This window comes from Dermacentor andersoni, chromosome 2 (assembly GCF_023375885.2).
Source record: "Dermacentor andersoni chromosome 2, qqDerAnde1_hic_scaffold, whole genome shotgun sequence".
Lineage (NCBI taxonomy): Eukaryota > Metazoa > Arthropoda > Arachnida > Ixodida > Ixodidae > Dermacentor > Dermacentor andersoni.
Genome location: NC_092815.1, coordinates 223,592,621 through 223,610,978, shown reverse-complemented (window position 1 = coordinate 223,610,978; position 18,358 = coordinate 223,592,621). Strand labels below are relative to the sequence as shown.

Below are 18,358 nucleotides of genomic sequence, written 5' to 3'. Positions count from 1 at the left end.
TCGGCGGCTTGCGCTTGCGGCTGCCGAAGCGGTGCTTGGTCGCGTATTTCGTCGTCCACGTCCGCCCAGTCATGCTCGAAACCACAAAATGAAATAGAAAACTCAAATCGGAATAAAGCGATGAAGCGGCAGTGTACCTCGAATATCTAACACGTAAACAAAGGCGCAGCAGCCAGCGCGCGAAGAAACGGGAGAAGCAGACGCCGCAGCAGCTCGCTTCCAGACCTGGCCAATGGGGCGGCTCATAGAACGCACGTGACGGAGCAAGCCAATCGGCGGCCGTAACAAGCAGCTCCGCGACCTTCAGACTTTTTATGTTTTTATGCTTGCCCTTCTCTCTATCAGGAAATGAAAGAGGGGCGTCAAAAGGCGAAGAGGCGCGCTTTTCAACGGTAACAGCACGGCCGCGCCGCGTACTGCCGTTCCGGAGCTAGGGGCGCTCGAAAACCGCGACTTTTCCACCAATTTTCACGAAATTTTCGCTGTATTGCCTGGTGTATATATTTATTTATGGTACTTAGCAGTCGTTTTCAGTGGAAATACTTGGAAAACTTATAGAAAAGGGGTCAAAGATTCGGAATCTGCAACTTTCTAAAAAGTGATTTTTGGGTCGTTTTTCCATATTTGATCCCCGCGTCCCCCCTTAAGGGGAAATGAGACATCCACCTAATTGTAGCAATTGCTACAAAGGAAACCCACACGAAACCCATGAAGGAACTTGGAGCTCAAAAAGAAAAGAAGTGTTGGCTGACAACGGAGTGCAGGTGTCCCTCATCCAAACCGAAATAAACTTTTTAAAGCAGTGAACTGCAACGCTTGTTGATTGCGTTCGTTAACAAGCGTTGCAGTTAACAACAATCAACAAGCGTAAGACAGCTGACATAAGGAAGCATAACATGGATAGAATTGAACAAGCTCTCAGGAACGGAGGAAGCCTAAAAGCAGTGAAGAAGAAACTAGGAATTGGCAAGAATCAGATGTATGCGCTAAGAGACAAAGCCGGCAATATCATTACTAATATGGATGAGATAGTTCAAGTGGCTGAGGAGTTCTATAGAGATTTATACAGTACGAGTGGCACCCACGATGATAATGGAAGAGAGAATAATCTAGAGGAATTCGATATCCCAGAAGTAACGCCGGAAGAAGTAAAGAAAGCCTTGGGAGCTATGCAAAGGGGGAAGGCAGCTGGGGAGGATCAGGTAACAGCAGATTTGCTGAAGGATGGTGGGCAGATTGTTCTAGAAAAACTGGCCAGCCTCTATACGCAATGCCTCAAGACCTCGAGCGTACCGGAATCTTGGAAGAACGCTAACATAATCCTAATCCATAAGAAAGGGGACGCCAAAGACTTGAAAAATTATAGACCGATCAGCTTACTGTCCGTTGCCTACAAAGTATTTACTAAGGTAATTGCAAATAGAATCCGGAACACCTTAGACTTCCGTCAACCAAAGGACCAGGCAGGATTCCGTAAAGGCTACTCAACAATAGATCATATTCACACTATCAATCAGGTGATAGAGAAATGTGCGGAATATAACCAACCATTATATATAGCTTTCATTGATTACGAGAAAGCGTTTGATTCAGTCGAAACCTCAGCAGTCATGGAGGCATTGCGGAATCAGGGTGTAGACGAGCCGTATGTAAAAATACTGAAAGATATCTATAGCGGCTCCACAGCCACTGTACTCCTCCATAAAGAAAGCAACAAAATCCCAATAAAGAAAGGCGTCAGGCAGGGAGATACGATCTCTCCAATGCTATTCACAGCGTGTTTACAGGAGGTATTCAGAGACCTGGATTGGGAAGAATTGGGGATAAGAGTAAATGGAGAATACCTTAGTAACTTGCGCTTCGCTGATGATATTGCCTTGCTTAGTAACTCAGGGGACCAACTGCAATGCATGCTCACTGATCTGGAGAGGCAGAGCAGAAGGGTGGGACTAAAAATGAATCTGCAGAAAACTAAAGTAATGTTTAACAGTCTCGGAAGGGAACAGCAGTTTACGATAGGTAGCGAGGCACTGGAAGTGGTAAGAGAATACATCTACTTAGGACAGGTAGTGACTGCTGATCCAGATCATGAGAGTGAAATAATCAGAAGAATAAGAATGGGCTGGGGTGCGTTTGGCAGGCATTCGCAGATCATGAACAGCAGGTTGCCATTATCCCTCAAGAGAAAAGTGTATAACAGCTGTGTCTTACCAGTACTCACGTACGGGGCAGAAACCTGGAGGCTTACGAAAAGGGTTCTACTTAAATTGAGGACGACGCAACGAGCTATGGAAAGAAAAATGATAGGTGTAACGTTAAGGGATAAGAAAAGAGCAGATTGGGTGAGGGAACAAACGCGCGTTAATGACATCTTAGTTGAAATCAAGAAAAAGAAATGGGCATGGGCAGGACATGTAATGAGGAGGGAAGATAACCGATGGTCATTAAGGGTTACGGACTGGATTCCGAGGGAAGGGAAGCGTAGCAGGGGGCGACAGAAAGTTAGGTGGGCAGATGAGATTAGGAAGTTTGGAGGGTCAACATGGCCACAATTAGTACATGACCGGGGTAGTTGGAGAAGTATGGGAGAGGCCTTTGCCCTGCAGTGGGCGTAATCAGGCTGATGATGATGATGATGAACTGCAACACTGAGACGTTCTGTGTGGTGTGAGTATGTCAGGACAGTTCAAACAGATTTTGACAAAGTATCTCACTTGTGACAAAGTTCGGGCTTTATACCATTGAGTTTGCTATCAGTTGATAGAAATAGCTCATATTTGAAGATATTTGCTTCTGTATGCATCTTTTCTTTTATTTGTATTTGAGAATTTTCTACTCGATTTGCAATGGGTCTTATCATTTTTTTCAAAGGAGTTTTATTTTCTCTGCATTGCACTAACCCTTCCCTTCTGTTTTCTTTTTGAATAATACCCCTGTTACACGGCAAATCTAATGTCATGTACAACGAGTGACATTCGCTGATAATGCCATTTGTTTGCTGTCACACGGTAAAACATAATGACATTCATCGAAAATGGCATTTACAAACGAATGAGTTTGCCAAATTCATTCCCATTTGTTTTGGAACCGAATGTGTATCTTCGACACCACGAGCGTACCGGTCAAGTTGGTAAAGAGTACATGGTTCTTCTTTTGTTTAACAAAAAATAATTATTATTCGATCAATTTTATTACCTAATTATTACTTTAGCAATATTGAAGTGCATCACAGTGTGTGATTACAGAAAGCTACTCTCAATTCAGTGACTAGACAGCCGTCTTTAGCTTTCGCTGCGGCAGTCGTGTTGGTTCGCATCGGAGCATCGGCCGCGGCCAGTTCGATTGACTTGACGTAAATGCATGCACGTTTTCCTGTGACACGCGCCAAGAATGTGGGTATTAGGAGCCTAATTATTACTTTAGCGATATTGAAGTACATCACAGTGTGTGATTACAGAAAGCTACTTTCAATTCAGTGACTAGACAGCCGTCTTTAGCTTTCGCTGCGGCAGTTGTGTTGGTTCGCATCGGAGCATCGGCCGCGGCCAGTTTGATTGACTTGACGTAAATGCGTGCACATGTTTTCCTGTGACACGCACCAAGAATGTGGATGTTAGGAGCCCGCATGCACATCAGAACGGCGATGACATGCAACTGCCGTTCTTGTTCCTCTTTAGCAGATGTAGTGGACCATGCCTATCGTGCTTTTCAAAAATCATGTAGCTTGCCTTATCTTCGGCATAGCTTGACTCGACTTCATTGGCAATGTCGACAAGTTAGTGATTGAACACCATGGTGTGAAAGAGACGCTCACATATTCCAGTGGAATTTAGCATACTGGAAAATAATTACTGGACAAAAGTGGATTTGAGGCCATTTTTGCACGTCTTTTTTTTTACTATCGTCATTGTCACCATTTTCAAATGACATTAGTTTTCGCTGTGTGACAGTGTGCCGTGATAATGACAATAATCGAAACAAGTATCATTTGTTGGATATGACGTTAGATTTGCTGTGTGACAGGGGTATAAAATAAACACTACCCCTTACCATAAAAACTGGATTAAGTCATTTTTTATTTTTTAACATGCTTACTAGAGAGTGACAGCATCGGGCGACATGGTGTCAGCCTGTCTTGACATAAAACAAAGTTATGTGTCGCATAGGGAGGTTTGCAATGCCACTCAGGGAAAACCTGGAAAACTCGGGGAATTAGGAAATGTCAACTTGGTAGGCACCCTGTGCATGTTATAAGCCCAACAAATTCGTAGCGCATCCTCTCTCTAGAGGATGTCACTGTGATAGTTTTGTATAGCACATGCCTCCAGGCCCTTGTGTTTCAAGGGCTCTGTTTAGGCAGTAGTGCTTCTTGCCAATCCTTGCATCTGACATATCTTGTGTACCGTATTTACATGATTGTATCAGTTGGTCGTTGATTGTACAGTGGCAACTCCTCTAGCCGACGGCAGAGCGTCAAAGACGATTCATTACGATTACTGTCTGTTACTCGAGCCAGCATTACCTCGACTTTCTACCATTTCAATAAAATTGCAGCTAATTTTCCCTGATAGAGGCACAAATTCCCTGAGTATTCCCTGAGTTTTTCCAGACTACTCAAGATCCCTGAGAATTCCCGGTTTTCCCTGTTTTCCCGGTTGGTAGACACCCTGGCTTTGCCTAGGGTCTCCCTTGCTGCGCGCACGGTCTTGCCTTTTCCTAAGCTGGGGTCGGCGGGGCGCGTACGCTCGCAGCTGCGCGTCGGCACACGGAGCGGGCCGGAGCAGGCGCGCACGCGGTGCCCTGCACGCATGGCGACTCGGAGTGCTCGAACCCGCGGTGATCGTCCGGCGCGCACTAAATCGGAGCGTGCGCGCCGTGAGCGTAGCGAGGAGACCAGAAATTGGCGCCCAACGTGGGGCCAGGGGCCTAATCAGCCTCTGGTCACCGAATGTCCGGGTTGCTGCGTTGCAGAGGCTGCGTTGCGAACGCGCTTTATCAACCGAGCCATGTCTCTCATCCGTGTGCCGAATTTGTCTATTTTCCTTTCACTCTTTCTGTCATACCTTGCCTCAGTAAAAGTAGCGTGGACGCGGTGCCCTGCACGCATGGCGGCTCGAAGTGCTCGAACCTGCGGTGGTCGTCCGGCGCGCACGAAATCGGAGCGTGCGCGCCGTGAGCGTAGCGAGGAGACCACAAATTGCTGTGGAAGGGACGAGCGCCGGTCACGAGAAGCAAGCTGCAAGGTACGTGAGCTACCACCTACCGTATTTACTCGCATAATGATCGCACTCGCGTAATGATCGCACCCCTAAATTTTGTCGTCAAAATTCGATTTTTTTAATTTCCCGCGTAATGATCGCACCCCGAACTTGCCGCAGCGATATGTCGTGTGCTAATTCTAGCTAATAATGATCGCGCTTACCATCTGTCGAATGCTACGCAAACGACTCTTCAAGACAAGCCAAGCGGCCTGCACGCACCAAACATTCTTAAGTAGATGCCTCATTTCATTACTTTCATCACTTTCCGCACTTCCATGACAAAATGAGGTAAAACCAAAATCGCCTTTATTATGGGTTGGCTTTATAATGGTTGATGTCAACAAAAACAATAAAGGCGCATTTCGATTCTTTTCATCGGCTTTTGCACTCGCGAGCACGCAACAAATCGCGCGCGGCAATGATAGTAGCCACGTTTACTCTGATACGTTAAAAGTGTACCCTATTCATACGCCGACGCTTGTAACACAGCTAAGATATTCGCCCACCCTTAGCGGAAACGTGCCGTATTAGGATAGTAGTGAAGACAGATGCCGAAGTTTCCGCAGCATGCCGGCCATGTGTTTCTATGTCACTGGCAGTTACCGTATTTACACGATTGTAAGTCGACCCCTTTTTTTTAATTTAGAAGTCTGAAGTTGGGGGGTCGACTTACAATCGAAACCGAAACATGGCCCCGCCAAAAAAAGCGATACCAACGGGAGCTTCAATGTAGTTAGAATATTATGTTTGGTCTATGGCCCTACCCATATCTTTTCGCTATCCAGCGTGTTTGTTCGCTTTTCGGAAGGGTTTTTCAACATTTTTGAGAGTTTTACAGTGCATGCAACACTCATGGGGGGGTGTCGATAGTTGATGGAAGCGCCGCTGTTCCCATTTGCGGCGGCACCCTCAGAACGGCGGCGCTCGCGGGGAGTGTCGGTAGTTCATGGAAGAGCAGACACCGCTCGCTGGTTTCTCTTTCTCGGTTTGAAGGCATTGGTATTGGCATGGTATTGGTTTGACGCGTTCCACTTGACTGCCGGCTACGTGCTACTTCTATGCTTCCCCAGTCGTCATGAGTGCTCCAGGACCACTAATCGTTCGGCACTCGTTCACAGCAGCGTTCAAGAGGGCTGCCATCCTTTACGCCGAAGAAACAAATCACTGCACAGCGGGCCGCAATTTCGATGTTTCTAAACGGGTGGTGCGAGAATGGCGACTGCAGCGAAGCGAAATTTTCACCTGTGACGACAAGTGAGAAATTTCCCACGTGCCAAAGTCTGGACGCTTTCCAGAGCTGTAGGCTAAGCTTGCGGCGTACGTCGCTGAAATTCGTGATCGGTCCCTGCCAGTGAAGTGCGACGTGGTCATGAAACAAGCCTGGACCTTCGCCTTAATTTTAAGGTTCTGCTCCGCTGCGAGTACAACGAGTGGCTGACGGCAGAAGACTGCGAAATTACGCCAACCGGACCTGTCAAAAGAGCCTCCCTGACGGCTGCGTGTAGTTGGGTGCATTTGGCGTGGGCTGCTGTTCTGCAATATGTCCTGGTGCGGTCGTTTGCCAAATTTGAAATTTTGCTGGACCACGACGCGCTGTGGGACCGCAGCAACGATGACGATGGCAGCACTAGTGAAGACGAGTAGCCCAGTGACCATGTCAGCTACTAATAAATTTTCGTTATCGAATGCGCCCTCGGGTATGCTCTCTTATTTTTTTTTTCGGTCACGCGATATGGGGGGGTCGACTTACATTCGAGTCAACTTACAATCGTGTAAATACGGTAAGCGCGCCCACCTGATTCTGTCCCCTCCAAGTGGACATGGCTACGTTACTGCCGCAAACTTGCCGATATTAACGATATTATTCATCACTGATACGGAAGAAACTGTTTCAATACACGCAATGTACTCACGAGAAGAAAAAAAAATTGCGTTCGGCGCGTTCGGCTTGCTCCGCCGGCCGCCATTTTTGTTTTGGCGTCCCGCACCCGCAATCTCGCATCCCGCAGCAAACGCGAGGCGAAAAAAAAAATTTTTTTCTTTTCCGCGGGAAATTTAACCCGCGTAATGATCGCACCCCTGAATTTGCGTCAATTTTTCTGACAAAAAAAGTGCGATCATTATGCGAGTAAATACGGTATTTGTGTCCCCAATGCCCCCGGCCTGGGGACGTTCATGTGCTTTGTCAGCTTGCTTAAGTGTGGCTTGCTGAGTGGCTCTGCGTTCCGCCCTTGCGGTAGTTGCAGGTGCTCGGTGCGTCACATTCTGCATGTCCGAACCGTCGCAGACCATTGTCGGTGACGGGAAGCGCTAGGTAGCGTTTGCGAATGCATATTGGCCCGCGTGCGCGAACCATTGTTCGACGCGGCGTGTAACCTGCCTTCCCCCGCCATCGGGGACCGCGGGCACCGAGTGTACTCCGTGTGTTTGGGTGTAGTTTGGCATGTGCTGGCCATATTGTAATCAATAAACTCATTAACTGTCCTGGACGTCTCGTGTTCTTGGGAGATTGCCCATACGTACGGCCAGAGCCGGCCAGGCCTTTCGGCTCGGTGTTCGAACCTGCCGTAGGTCTATCGCCATACGCCGTCGTGCTGCATAGTGAAGCTCCACTTCTCTGGGGACACTTGGCGACGCCGTGCGGGGAGACATAGAGTGAGCCCACAACTTTGAACCCTTTTCTCGGGGACTGCATTTCACCCACACAACACACTTCAATGTTATCGCTCAGCACAATATGCGCCTGCATGATTGGAACTTACTGCAATGGATCGGTGGTTCTGTCTTGTAACCACAGCTTGTTTAACCTGATGGCATGCGCGATGCAAATTGTGTAGTACTTTCTGGAAGACATGCGGGCACCAGCGGTTACTCTGGAAACTTCAATGACTCACATATAATGGCTCATTCACACCGGCGACTTGAGGAGGTCGCACGACCATTTGCGACTCGCTATCAAAAAGCAACCGAAGGCGGCTGATGTTCACACCGGTAAGCCTGGCTGAGCGCGACCCGCAAGTCGCAATCCCGAAGATTATCGTTCTCAGCAAAAGCTCTCGGAATCTATGCGGAATTTGCCGCGACACGGGAGGAGGCCAGATGTAGACACATGAAATGTCACTTCTGGTGCGCTGCTGATTGGTTTATCAGTTTTGCGACCATGGCTGTGCAACTGGAAAACCACGCAGAGAGCGACTGGCCCAAAACGGTCGCTTTTCGAGAAAAGCGACCGTTTGCGGCCATGTGCGACTGGTCGCAAAGTTGGTCGCGCAACCACTGTCAGTCGCCGGTGTGAATGAGCCCTAAAAGTCAATGCGTTTGACCAGCAGATCAGATTTTCCACGATCGGCGAGTGTGTTCACAGCTATCGTTGTGCTTTCAGTGTAACTTCCTCTTGTGGGTACAGGTTCGCCCAGTAAAAAGTTAGCCAAGCCATTGCCAGTTTTGCTGCTGTGTTTGACTGTCCCTACCACTGTGCTCCAGTAGCCTTTGTAGAGTGGCACATTACCAGTGGCACACACCCAGTCACCCCAAGCTACGCGTCAAACCATAATAATAGGACTCGGCGTGCGCTTGATCCCGCCATCTCCAAGAGGCTGGGGACATGTCAAGCAACCGCACCTTTCTCGGCTTGCACATTTTCCCTTGCACCCCACAGAGGTGTGATCTTATTGCACTTGGACTCTCTACAGAACCTAGGCTTCTGCTGATAGCACATGTTGCGCACTGATGGAGGAAAGACTAGACTTTTTCAATGCGAGCCCAGCGACCTTTTTGGTTTTGCACGCTGTGCCGCCCAATTGATCGGGTGCTATTTTAGATGCTCTTCTTAGCTCAAACTCTGCTTTATTTGAACAAATTTCCAGTCCCTTTGGAGTTCGAATCAACAAGATGCCACTGTACTTCTGCATCACACGATTGTGCCGCACGTTTATTAGTTGCTTTCTGTGCAATGTGCTTTCTGTAAACACACACACTACCAGAGTACCACTGTTTGAAATGCCTGGCATTGCGAGCATGCTTATAGCAATGCAAAATTTTATTTCTTTACACAGTTGAAACAGTCGCCCGTGGACGAGTCATTAGCTCTGTGCAACATGCCGCCAAGGTGGTGGACAATAAAGCGGACCTTGCCGAACATGTTTGCAAGCCATAATATTATTTCATTTCCCCACAATGGAAGCAAACATGGAGCGAAGTATTTCTTCCAATTCAACACCTAGACACGGGCCACGCCAATAATGCGGCCCCAAACTCACCTCATGGTTGCTGCTGCTGCTGCTGCTGGCAGGGGGTGGCTCCTGGTCAACTCCACCACTGCTCTGCTGCTGCTGCTGCTGCTGCTGCTGCTGCTGCTGCTGCTGCTGGGGGTTCCCTCGGGCAGTCATGGCTGGGAGGGGTCCATCCGGCCACAGCCTCTACAGGAGGCCAATGCAACTCTAAATGATCCTGCCTCTTCATTACATCAATCGCATTTCACCAGTTGATGTGACGCATATTCAGCTGCACTGCATCCATATGCACAGTAGTTGCTTCATTTGTACAATATATAAACTAACACTTAGACCAAGTACTGAAAAATGCAGAGGAAACTGCATTGCAGTGTTCCCGTGGACACATCCTACAGCTTCTTGAAATAGGGCAGCCAACTATGTTGCAGTTTAATTCACCAATCTGTCTTGCGACCGTAGACGCACTGCAAGGCTCACAGCTAGAACATGCACACAGACTGTGGTGCTGCCCTGTTTGAACACTACCAAGCCGTCTTGCAAGCTAGCTGCAGCATAAGTCAGCCGAGCAAAGGCAGTGTAAAACAAAGGTCTTGGGTATCGCTGTACCATTAAATCACTCGCAGATGCTCGCATCCTCACGAGCGCTCATGTTCCTCCCAGCATGCACCAGCATTATCTAGTGTTGGGCAGATTAGACATGGCACATAATAATAGTTATAGTAACTGTGTTTATTCAGCAACAAGTATGCTGCGAGAAAGGACCAGGCAAGAAAGCTGTGCATACACCTCGAGGGGCCTTGGCCTCCTCATAAGCATACCAGGCAACAACAGCAGTTGTTTAAAGACGAGACAAATGAAAATGCGGACGTGTCTCTGTCTTCAGGGACCTGTCAAGGCACAACGGGCCTAATCTCTCATCAGCAGAAAGTTTGCGCAATTTTCTCAAATGCTATGCTAAGAATTGCTGCGTCACAAAAACTATGCTAAGGTGACAAATAATTGCTCTTACAATGATCTAATAAGGACTGGAAGCAACAGTGTTGGCATCGTGCTTCGATTTCAGCGGGAACCTGCTTATGATTATGGGTGTGTCCCGACATCAGGATTTGCTCCAGGCCAATGATGGCAGTCCCACGTTCTGCGACGTGCTCCCCAATATAAGGTAACAAACCTCCTCTGGTTTCCTTAACTTTTCTCTCTCTCTCTCTCTCCGACAATGCACAAATGTAAAAAAAAATACAAACTCTTTAATACATGCTTATGCATCTGTATGTCAAGGGGGCAGCCCGTTTGTAAAATTAATTTTCCTATTTGTTACATAAGGCGTTGCTGCCTACCGCAGCGCCATTAGAAGACACGTGCTTGGAGCCACCTGAAAAGAATAAAAAGAAGATGGAATAAACGGAGAGAGACTGAGCAATGTCTCCACTGATATCATACTGAGTAATATGCACGATATAACGTAAGTGGCGATGACGATTTAACAACCCGTGTGCCACCGACTTGTCCTTCATCTGTGCCTTCGATTGCTGCATATAATCCTCGACGATGAGTATTTCGAGGCTACAACCACCACCCCCCGTCCGTTCCTTTCGTCACCTGGACGCTTGGTCATCCCATGGGAGCAATGGATTCAAGAGCTCAAAAACTATATGGTGGCGTCGGGCGCCTCCAACCTACCTGCCATGCGTCGGAAGGCTATTCTGCTCAACTGCTTGGGCTTCAAGCACTAAAAAACTACATGGTGGCGTTAGGCGCCTCTGACCTACCTGCCATGCGTTGGAAGGCTATTCTGCTCAACTGCTTAGGCTTGGAAGGACAACATATCTTCCAGACTCTCACGTCGGAGGGCGACCCACTTTTTTTGGCTTCGAGCGCCACCAGAGGGACGTTGACAACTCCTGCCCGAAATGAGTTCGACCGCGCGACTGCAACGCTTCAAGGTCACTGCAAAAGCTTTGTCAATGTCACCACAGCACACCCCCATTTCCGTCAACGTGCACAAGCCCCAGGTGAGACTGTAGTTGGTTATGTCACCGCGCTACGAGGTCTCGTAGGAGCATGCAATTTCAGTAACTTGGCGGACGACATGATACGCAACGAGCTTATAGAAAAATAGCGAATACTTGCATGAACGTCTTTTACTGTAACAGTCTCTTATGCTTTCTCGGGCCCTTACCATTACAAGACAGCATGATCAGGCGCCTAGAGAAGCAAGAGAACTTGCACGACATGAAGCACAAGTGCATCACTTTAAAAACACAAACACTTCAAATATGAGAGAAAAGCACTGTGGCTCGTGCACATGCTATAAGACGGCAACTGAAAGTTGTCAAGCTTTGAAAGAGCAAGAATGTTATCGTTGTGGTTCTTTGGACCATCTGTCGAATAGCCCTCACTGCAAAGCTAAGATAAATAAGTGCCGCAGATGTGGAAAGACTGGCCATCTGGAAAAGGTGTGCAAGTCTTCCCGAAAGTCTGAAAAATAAAATTCAGCATGTCATGGAAGATGACACATGCAACTGCTGACACAGACGATCACATAAGTGTTTGTCACATCTGGAGCTGTATGAAGGGAATTTATGCAGTGTTGGAAATTGAAGGAATTTCCGTGTCGTTCCTGATTGACACTGAATCATCGGTTTCAATCCTAGCCGAAGAGCATTACTGACGTCATTTCGCTACTGTATTTTCTCTGACATCAACATCCGTCCAGCTCCTCAATTATTCTAAGGCAGCAATTCCTATAAAAGGATGTTTCAGTGCTACAGTTTCATTTCATGGCCAATGCACTTCTATCCTTTTGTACATTGTGTCGAGAGGAACAACCATTCTTGGTTTAGATGGTATCGTGGCTCTGGATATGAAGATTCAAAGGTCGCCACTCAGGTGTCTGCTAATGACGCAAGAAACTCCTGTGCTACCGCCTGAATTACGTTCCAAGTTTGAGCACTTGTTTGAAAAGCAGCTAGGAACTGTCAAACGTTTCACTCACAAGGTCAGAGTTCACGCATCTGTTCAACCAGTGGCCAGCAAACTCAGACCACTACCACTCGTCATTCGTGAGCAAGTCTCGGCAGAAGTACAAAAATTAAAAGCTCAGGACATCATTGAGCATTTCGATTCTTCAGAGTGGGCCTACCAATTGTCATAGCCAGAAAAAAGGTTGGCTCGATTCGCATGTGCGTAGACCTACGAGAGCCAAACAAAGCTATAATTACGGACAGTTTTCCTCTGCCACAAACTGAGGAACTTTTGAACAGCTTGGCTGGTGCACAGTGATTCTCCAAGCTAGATTTAGCTTCTGCATACCATCAGTTACCGCTAAGTCCAGAGAGTTGTGATCTTACGACATTTATAACACACGACTGACTATTTCGCTTTAAGAGGGTTTGCTTCGGACTGGCATCAGCACCGTCAGCATTTCAGAAGATGATGCATATGATCCTCAAAGAATGCAAATGCATCTTATTTTATAAACATTGACGACAAAATCGTGTATGGACACTCCCGAGAGGATCACTTGGTCAATTTGCACATTGTTTTGAAACGGCTCTCTGAAGCTGGCCTCAGGCTCAACCATAAATGTGTTTTTGACGTCGCAGAGTTGACTTTCCTAGGCCATGTTGTCAGCGCCAAAGGGTTATTCCCACTGATGTCATCTAACGAGGCGATAACCAAAGCACCATCACCTACAAATATCAATGAACTTCGTTCGCTGCTGAGACACGCAGGCTTCTACTCCAAGTTCATCCCGCATTTTTCAGATGTTGTGGAGCCAATGAGTGCTTTGCTTCGAGGAAACATGCCTTTCGCTTGGACTGCTGCAGCCCAAAGCGGCTTGGAGCAGCTGAAAACATTTGATAACATCCTGCAAAATTCTTAAACTTTTTGATCCTCAGTTACCTATGTATGTTACAACTGATGCCTCAGGATATGGATTAGATGCTGTACTGCAGCAGGATAACGAAACATCGCAGCAAACTGTCGCGTTGGCCTCACATACTCTGCAACCGCATGAACGGAAGTACTCCGTCTGTGAATGTGAGGCCCTTGCCTGTGTCTGGGCCTGCGAGCACTGGCACCTTTACCTGTGGGGCCGACTTTTCATCTTGCGGACAGACCACGCTGCTTTTGTTACACTCCTTTCAATGAAAGGCACAGGTCACCGTCCATTAAGGATTGCGCTGGTCATCACGGTTGCTGTGCTACAACAACATCATGGAATACAGGAAGGATAGTGAAAACAGCGTGGCTTACGCACTCTCCCAGCTGCCGGTACAGAGTTTCATCTGCGATGCACCCAAAGAATTTATGTCTCCTGTCCACAGTAGTTACTACCCAATAGCTTCAAAAAGCAAGTGCCGCTGATCAGGCTATCTCTCAAGTTAAACAGCTTACCACTACTTCTTGACAAGAAAAGAAATCCTTGTCAAAAGAGCTGTGTGGGGATGCGTGACTCTCACGCGTCCCCTGATATCTTGTTTTCCCGCATAGCTCCCGTCTCCTGCAGTGCGGCTTCGCCGCGTGGCCTGAGGCCCGCGACGGTCGGTGTGGTTGAAGCACAGTACGAGAGATGGCGCGAATGTTGCGCTGTTAACGCCACCTCGCGGCGGAATTACTTGGGCGCGGAAAAGGAAGACTCTTCCTCTTTGGTTTGGGGACGGAAAGCAGTGCGGACATGCCGCGCATGCGCCGATCCATGCTTCTGCGCGAGTCTCATGAGGCCTCCTTCGAACGCACCACCGTTCGCGTGACCGTACGCGCGAACGACCAGGCGTTGGGATCCAGCATAGGGTGAACATATTCGCTCGTTATCCGGTTGCGGTGAGTCGGACTTCCGCGATTTGTCGCGCACCCATTGGCATGTTTCGTGGATAGCAACTCGGCTAGCAGGCATTGATCTATGAAAGGTGCAATAAATGCCCTTGTGATTGTTCGCACTACTGTGTTGTCGTTCCTTTGTCCCAAGAGCACGGGTGAGAATCCCACATCTGGCTGCCCAACGTGGACATCTTGGGACATCGGATGATAGATTTAACAGTTTTGCTTCGTTCGAGACCTTTGTTTGAACAGAAGCGAGGCCTAGCGTGGATTTTGATCGCTAGCGTTGGCGGCATGCTTTCTTGAGCGAGGCGGCGGTGGCTGTAATGTCTTTGAACTTGTCAACATGCTAAGCCTCCTCGCAAGTTTTTTTTTTTAATGACATTCGTCAGTACGAGAGCCACATGGTGTGCATCCTGGGAGAGCGAAGCTTTGCGCCCGCGGAGCATTGGCAAGCCTGTGGGGATGCGCGACTCTCGCGCGTCCCCTGATGTTTTTCCCGCATAGCGCATCCCCTGATATGCTGTTTTCCCGCACGGCTCGCGTGGCCTGGCGCCCGCGGCGTGGTACAAGCGCGGTGCGAGAGATGGCGCGACTGTCGCGGCGGGGTTACTCGGGCGCCGAAAGGGAAGGCGCTTGGCCTCTTGGGTTGGAGACAGCAAGCAGCACGGACGTGCCGTGCCGCGGGTGGAGCGACCCTCTTTCCCGGCGGGTCGGCGAACAGCGCCGGACGTTCCGCGTGCGCTGCGACCATGCTTCTGCGAGACCGCCTCGCGTGGCCGCCTTCGAACGCACGACCGTTGGCGTGACCGAACACGCGAACGACCAGGCGTTGGGATCCAGCATGGGGCGAACATATTCGCTCGCAACGCGGTCGCGGTAAGTCAGACTTCTAGATTTGTCGCGCGCCCATCGGCATGTTTTGGGGATAGCAACTCGGCTAGCAGGCATTGATCTATGAAAGGTGCAATAAATGCCCTTGTGACTGTTTGCACTACTGTGTACTGTCGTTCCTTTGTCCCAAGAGTACGGAGGAGAACCCCGTATCTCCCACATCTGGCTGCCCAACGTGGACCTCTTGGGGCATCGGACGATAGATTTAAGTTTTGCTTCGTTCAAGACCTTTGTTTGAACCGAAGCGTAGGCCTAGCGTGAATTTTGATCGCTAGCATCGGCGGCGTGCTTTCTTGAGCGAGGCGACGGAGGCTGTAATGTGTTTGAACATGTCAACATGCTAAGCCTTTTCGCAAGTGTTTTTTTTTAATGACATTCGTCGGTACGAGAGCCACGTGGTCTGCATCCTGGGAGAGCGAGGCTGAGCGCCCGCGGAGCAGTGGCAAGCCTGAAGCGAGTGAGTACGGAAGCCTCGTGGGTGGTCCGAATTTCTTATGTAAATAGCTTCTTCTATCTCTTTGACTCGGATGAAGTCGCGGCTCTGGGAGCCGGGTGGCCGCGGGCCACGGGTGCCACGACGGGCTGACTGGTATTGCGGCCTGGCACCGGGCGCTCCGACACCGTCTGGGACGGTGGGCGCCGTCAACTCGGATGCTGTGTGCACCGAGCGGAGTAGGACCACCTCACAGAGCTAACGTCTCCTCGCGGCTGCCTGTTTTGCGCCCATTTTGGGTGTTGTTTTTGGATGCCGGTTGTTGTCAGAGTAGCGACGATTTAGGCCTAAGGCTTTACGAAGCTGCCTGTCGCACGTGGAGGGACACAACCTGGTGGACCGTGGCGTTGAGGCGTTGCAATTTGCTTCCCTCATTCTATTTAGCCTCGCACGAATTGAAATTACTCGTTCGGCTCAAGGAAGCGAGCTTCGTTCACGTGAACTTAGCATCTGAGTAGCTGCCCGATCTTTTGCTAGCCGAGTTGAACATCGTACCACGTGGGCGATGCGCATGCAGAATTCCTCTCCCTTGCACTACTGTAGTGTTTGCCGAGTGTTTTGAGTGTACGTAGCGTGATTGGAGTCACCCCTGGCTGGCTGTCACCTGCACATCGTCTGCCCTGCGGCCCCGGACTACGATCGAGTCACCCCGGGCGATGGTGATGCTGTGGCCAGTTCGGCGCAGCGACTTCGGCGGCCTCCTGCATCCAGCTCACAACCCTCGGCGGCGGACAAAGGAGCCAGCGGTCACCGACAGCTACGGCGGCTCTTGCCAGCAGGGCGCGTCGGCGCGAGCGACGCTTGCTCGTACCGACTACTGCGTCGTCGTCTCCGGAGTCCTGGCCTGGAATGATGCCGTCGAGTCTGCAAAGCTGCTGCTGTGACCGGCGGACGCCAGCGGTGTACCCCAAGGACAGTCGGCTCGCATGTTACGGACAGCGTGTGGACATTTCCCCGGCGCGGCCACTGTTGCATGTACCACCTTGTTCGCGAAGCACGGGTTAATGTTAGACCGTGTGACATGTTTCGCCGGAATAAGAAGTGATTTAAGGTTGGGGGGATGTGGGGATGCGCGACTCTCGCGCGTCCCCTGATGTTTTTCCCGCATAGCGCATCCCCTGATATGCTGTTTTCCCGCACGGCTCGCGTGGCCTGGCGCCCGCGGCGTGGTACAAGCGCGGTGCGAGAGATGGCGCGACTGTCGCGGCGGGGTTACTCGGGCGCCGAAAGGGAAGGCGCTTGGCCTCTTGGGTTGGAGACAGCAAGCAGCACGGACGTGCCGTGCCGCGGGTGGAGCGACCCTCTTTCCCGGCGGGTCGGCGAACAGCGCCGGACGTTCCGCATGCGCTGCGACCATGCTTCTGCGAGACCGCCTCGCGTGGCCGCCTTCGAACGCACGACCGTTGGCGTGACCGAACACGCGAACGACCAGGCGTTGGGATCCAGCATGGGGCGAACATATTCGCTCGCAACGCGGTCGCGGTAAGTCAGACTTCTAGATTTGTCGCGCGCCCATCGGCATGTTTTGGGGATAGCAACTCGGCTAGCAGGCATTGATCTATGAAAGGTGCAATAAATGCCCTTGTGACTGTTTGCACTACTGTGTACTGTCGTTCCTTTGTCCCAAGAGTACGGAGGAGAACCCCGTATCTCCCACAAGCCTGAAGAGAGTGAGTACGGAAGGGGTGGTCCGAATTTCTTATGTAAATAGCTTCTTCTATCTCTGACTCTGATGAAGTCGCAGCTCTGGGAGCCGGGTGGCCGCGGGCCACGGGTGCCACTACGGGCTGACTGGTATTGCGGCCTGGCACCACCTAACAGGACAACCTAGGGTAGGACCACCTAACAGGTGGTACCCTAGGTGGTCCTACCCCTGTTAGGGTAGGACCACCTAACAGAGCTGACGTGTCCTCGCAGCTGCCTGTTTTGCGCCCATTTTGGGTGTTGCCTTTTGGATGCCGGTTGTCATCAGGGTCAACGTTACTAGACTAGGTTCAGTTTTCAAACTCCCATGACTGCATGGACCCACCGATTCTCGCATCTCGTGGCGCTGCTGTCGCACTTTGTTCAGTCAGCACGGCGCGGAGGGGGCGACGAAGCACTGTACATTGTTTATCTATTCTGGCACGTTGTATACATGCGTGTTTTGCTGCAGTCTCGGTGCATTTTTGTGACACTCTCGTGCATTTTAAATGCCGTGTGCGTTTTGAAGAGTTTACGGGCCGTATCATCCAATTTTGTTTGGTGACACGAATGCATATTTATGCTCCGTTCCTGCAGCGAGAACCTACTTTGAATGTGCAAGTCTGCTCGCAAGCGAGCAAAGCTCCCGTAAGTTTCAACAATGCACTTGTGAATGTGGTGCTCTGATGAAAGAAATAGTGCTAGCTTCATTTTTTTTCATCCCGAAATGAAGTGCTGAGAGTGTGTATATACCATGTGTCCCAGCTAACTTCAGTCAGAGTTTTAAAATATGCGAACGCCGCGTAGCTGGACACAACCAAGGTTTTGTTTGCCTTCGCGTGGAGATATTCAAATTATGTTCTTATCTGCCTAGTTAGGTAATTCATAATTAAGTATTAATTAATTGGTAATTACTTGATAATGTTAGACAGTTAATTAAAGACAATTAATTAATTCGCCTAGTTAGGTAA

General features: G+C 49.6%; 1 protein-coding gene across 8 annotated transcripts in view; it reads right to left on the bottom strand.

Moving 5' to 3' along the window:
- The window catches only part of faf (ubiquitin carboxyl-terminal hydrolase-like faf), a 607,534-nt gene that overhangs the window by 545,247 nt on the left and 43,929 nt on the right, over positions 1–18,358 (bottom strand). For all 8 annotated transcript variants that reach the window (XM_072286629.1, XM_072286626.1, XM_072286628.1 and 5 more), the window contains one exon: positions 9,521–9,679. In XM_072286629.1, coding sequence (XP_072142730.1) covers positions 9,521–9,649 — 129 coding nt within the window. In that variant the 5' untranslated portion in view covers positions 9,650–9,679. The remainder of the gene's footprint in view (positions 1–9,520; positions 9,680–18,358) is intronic.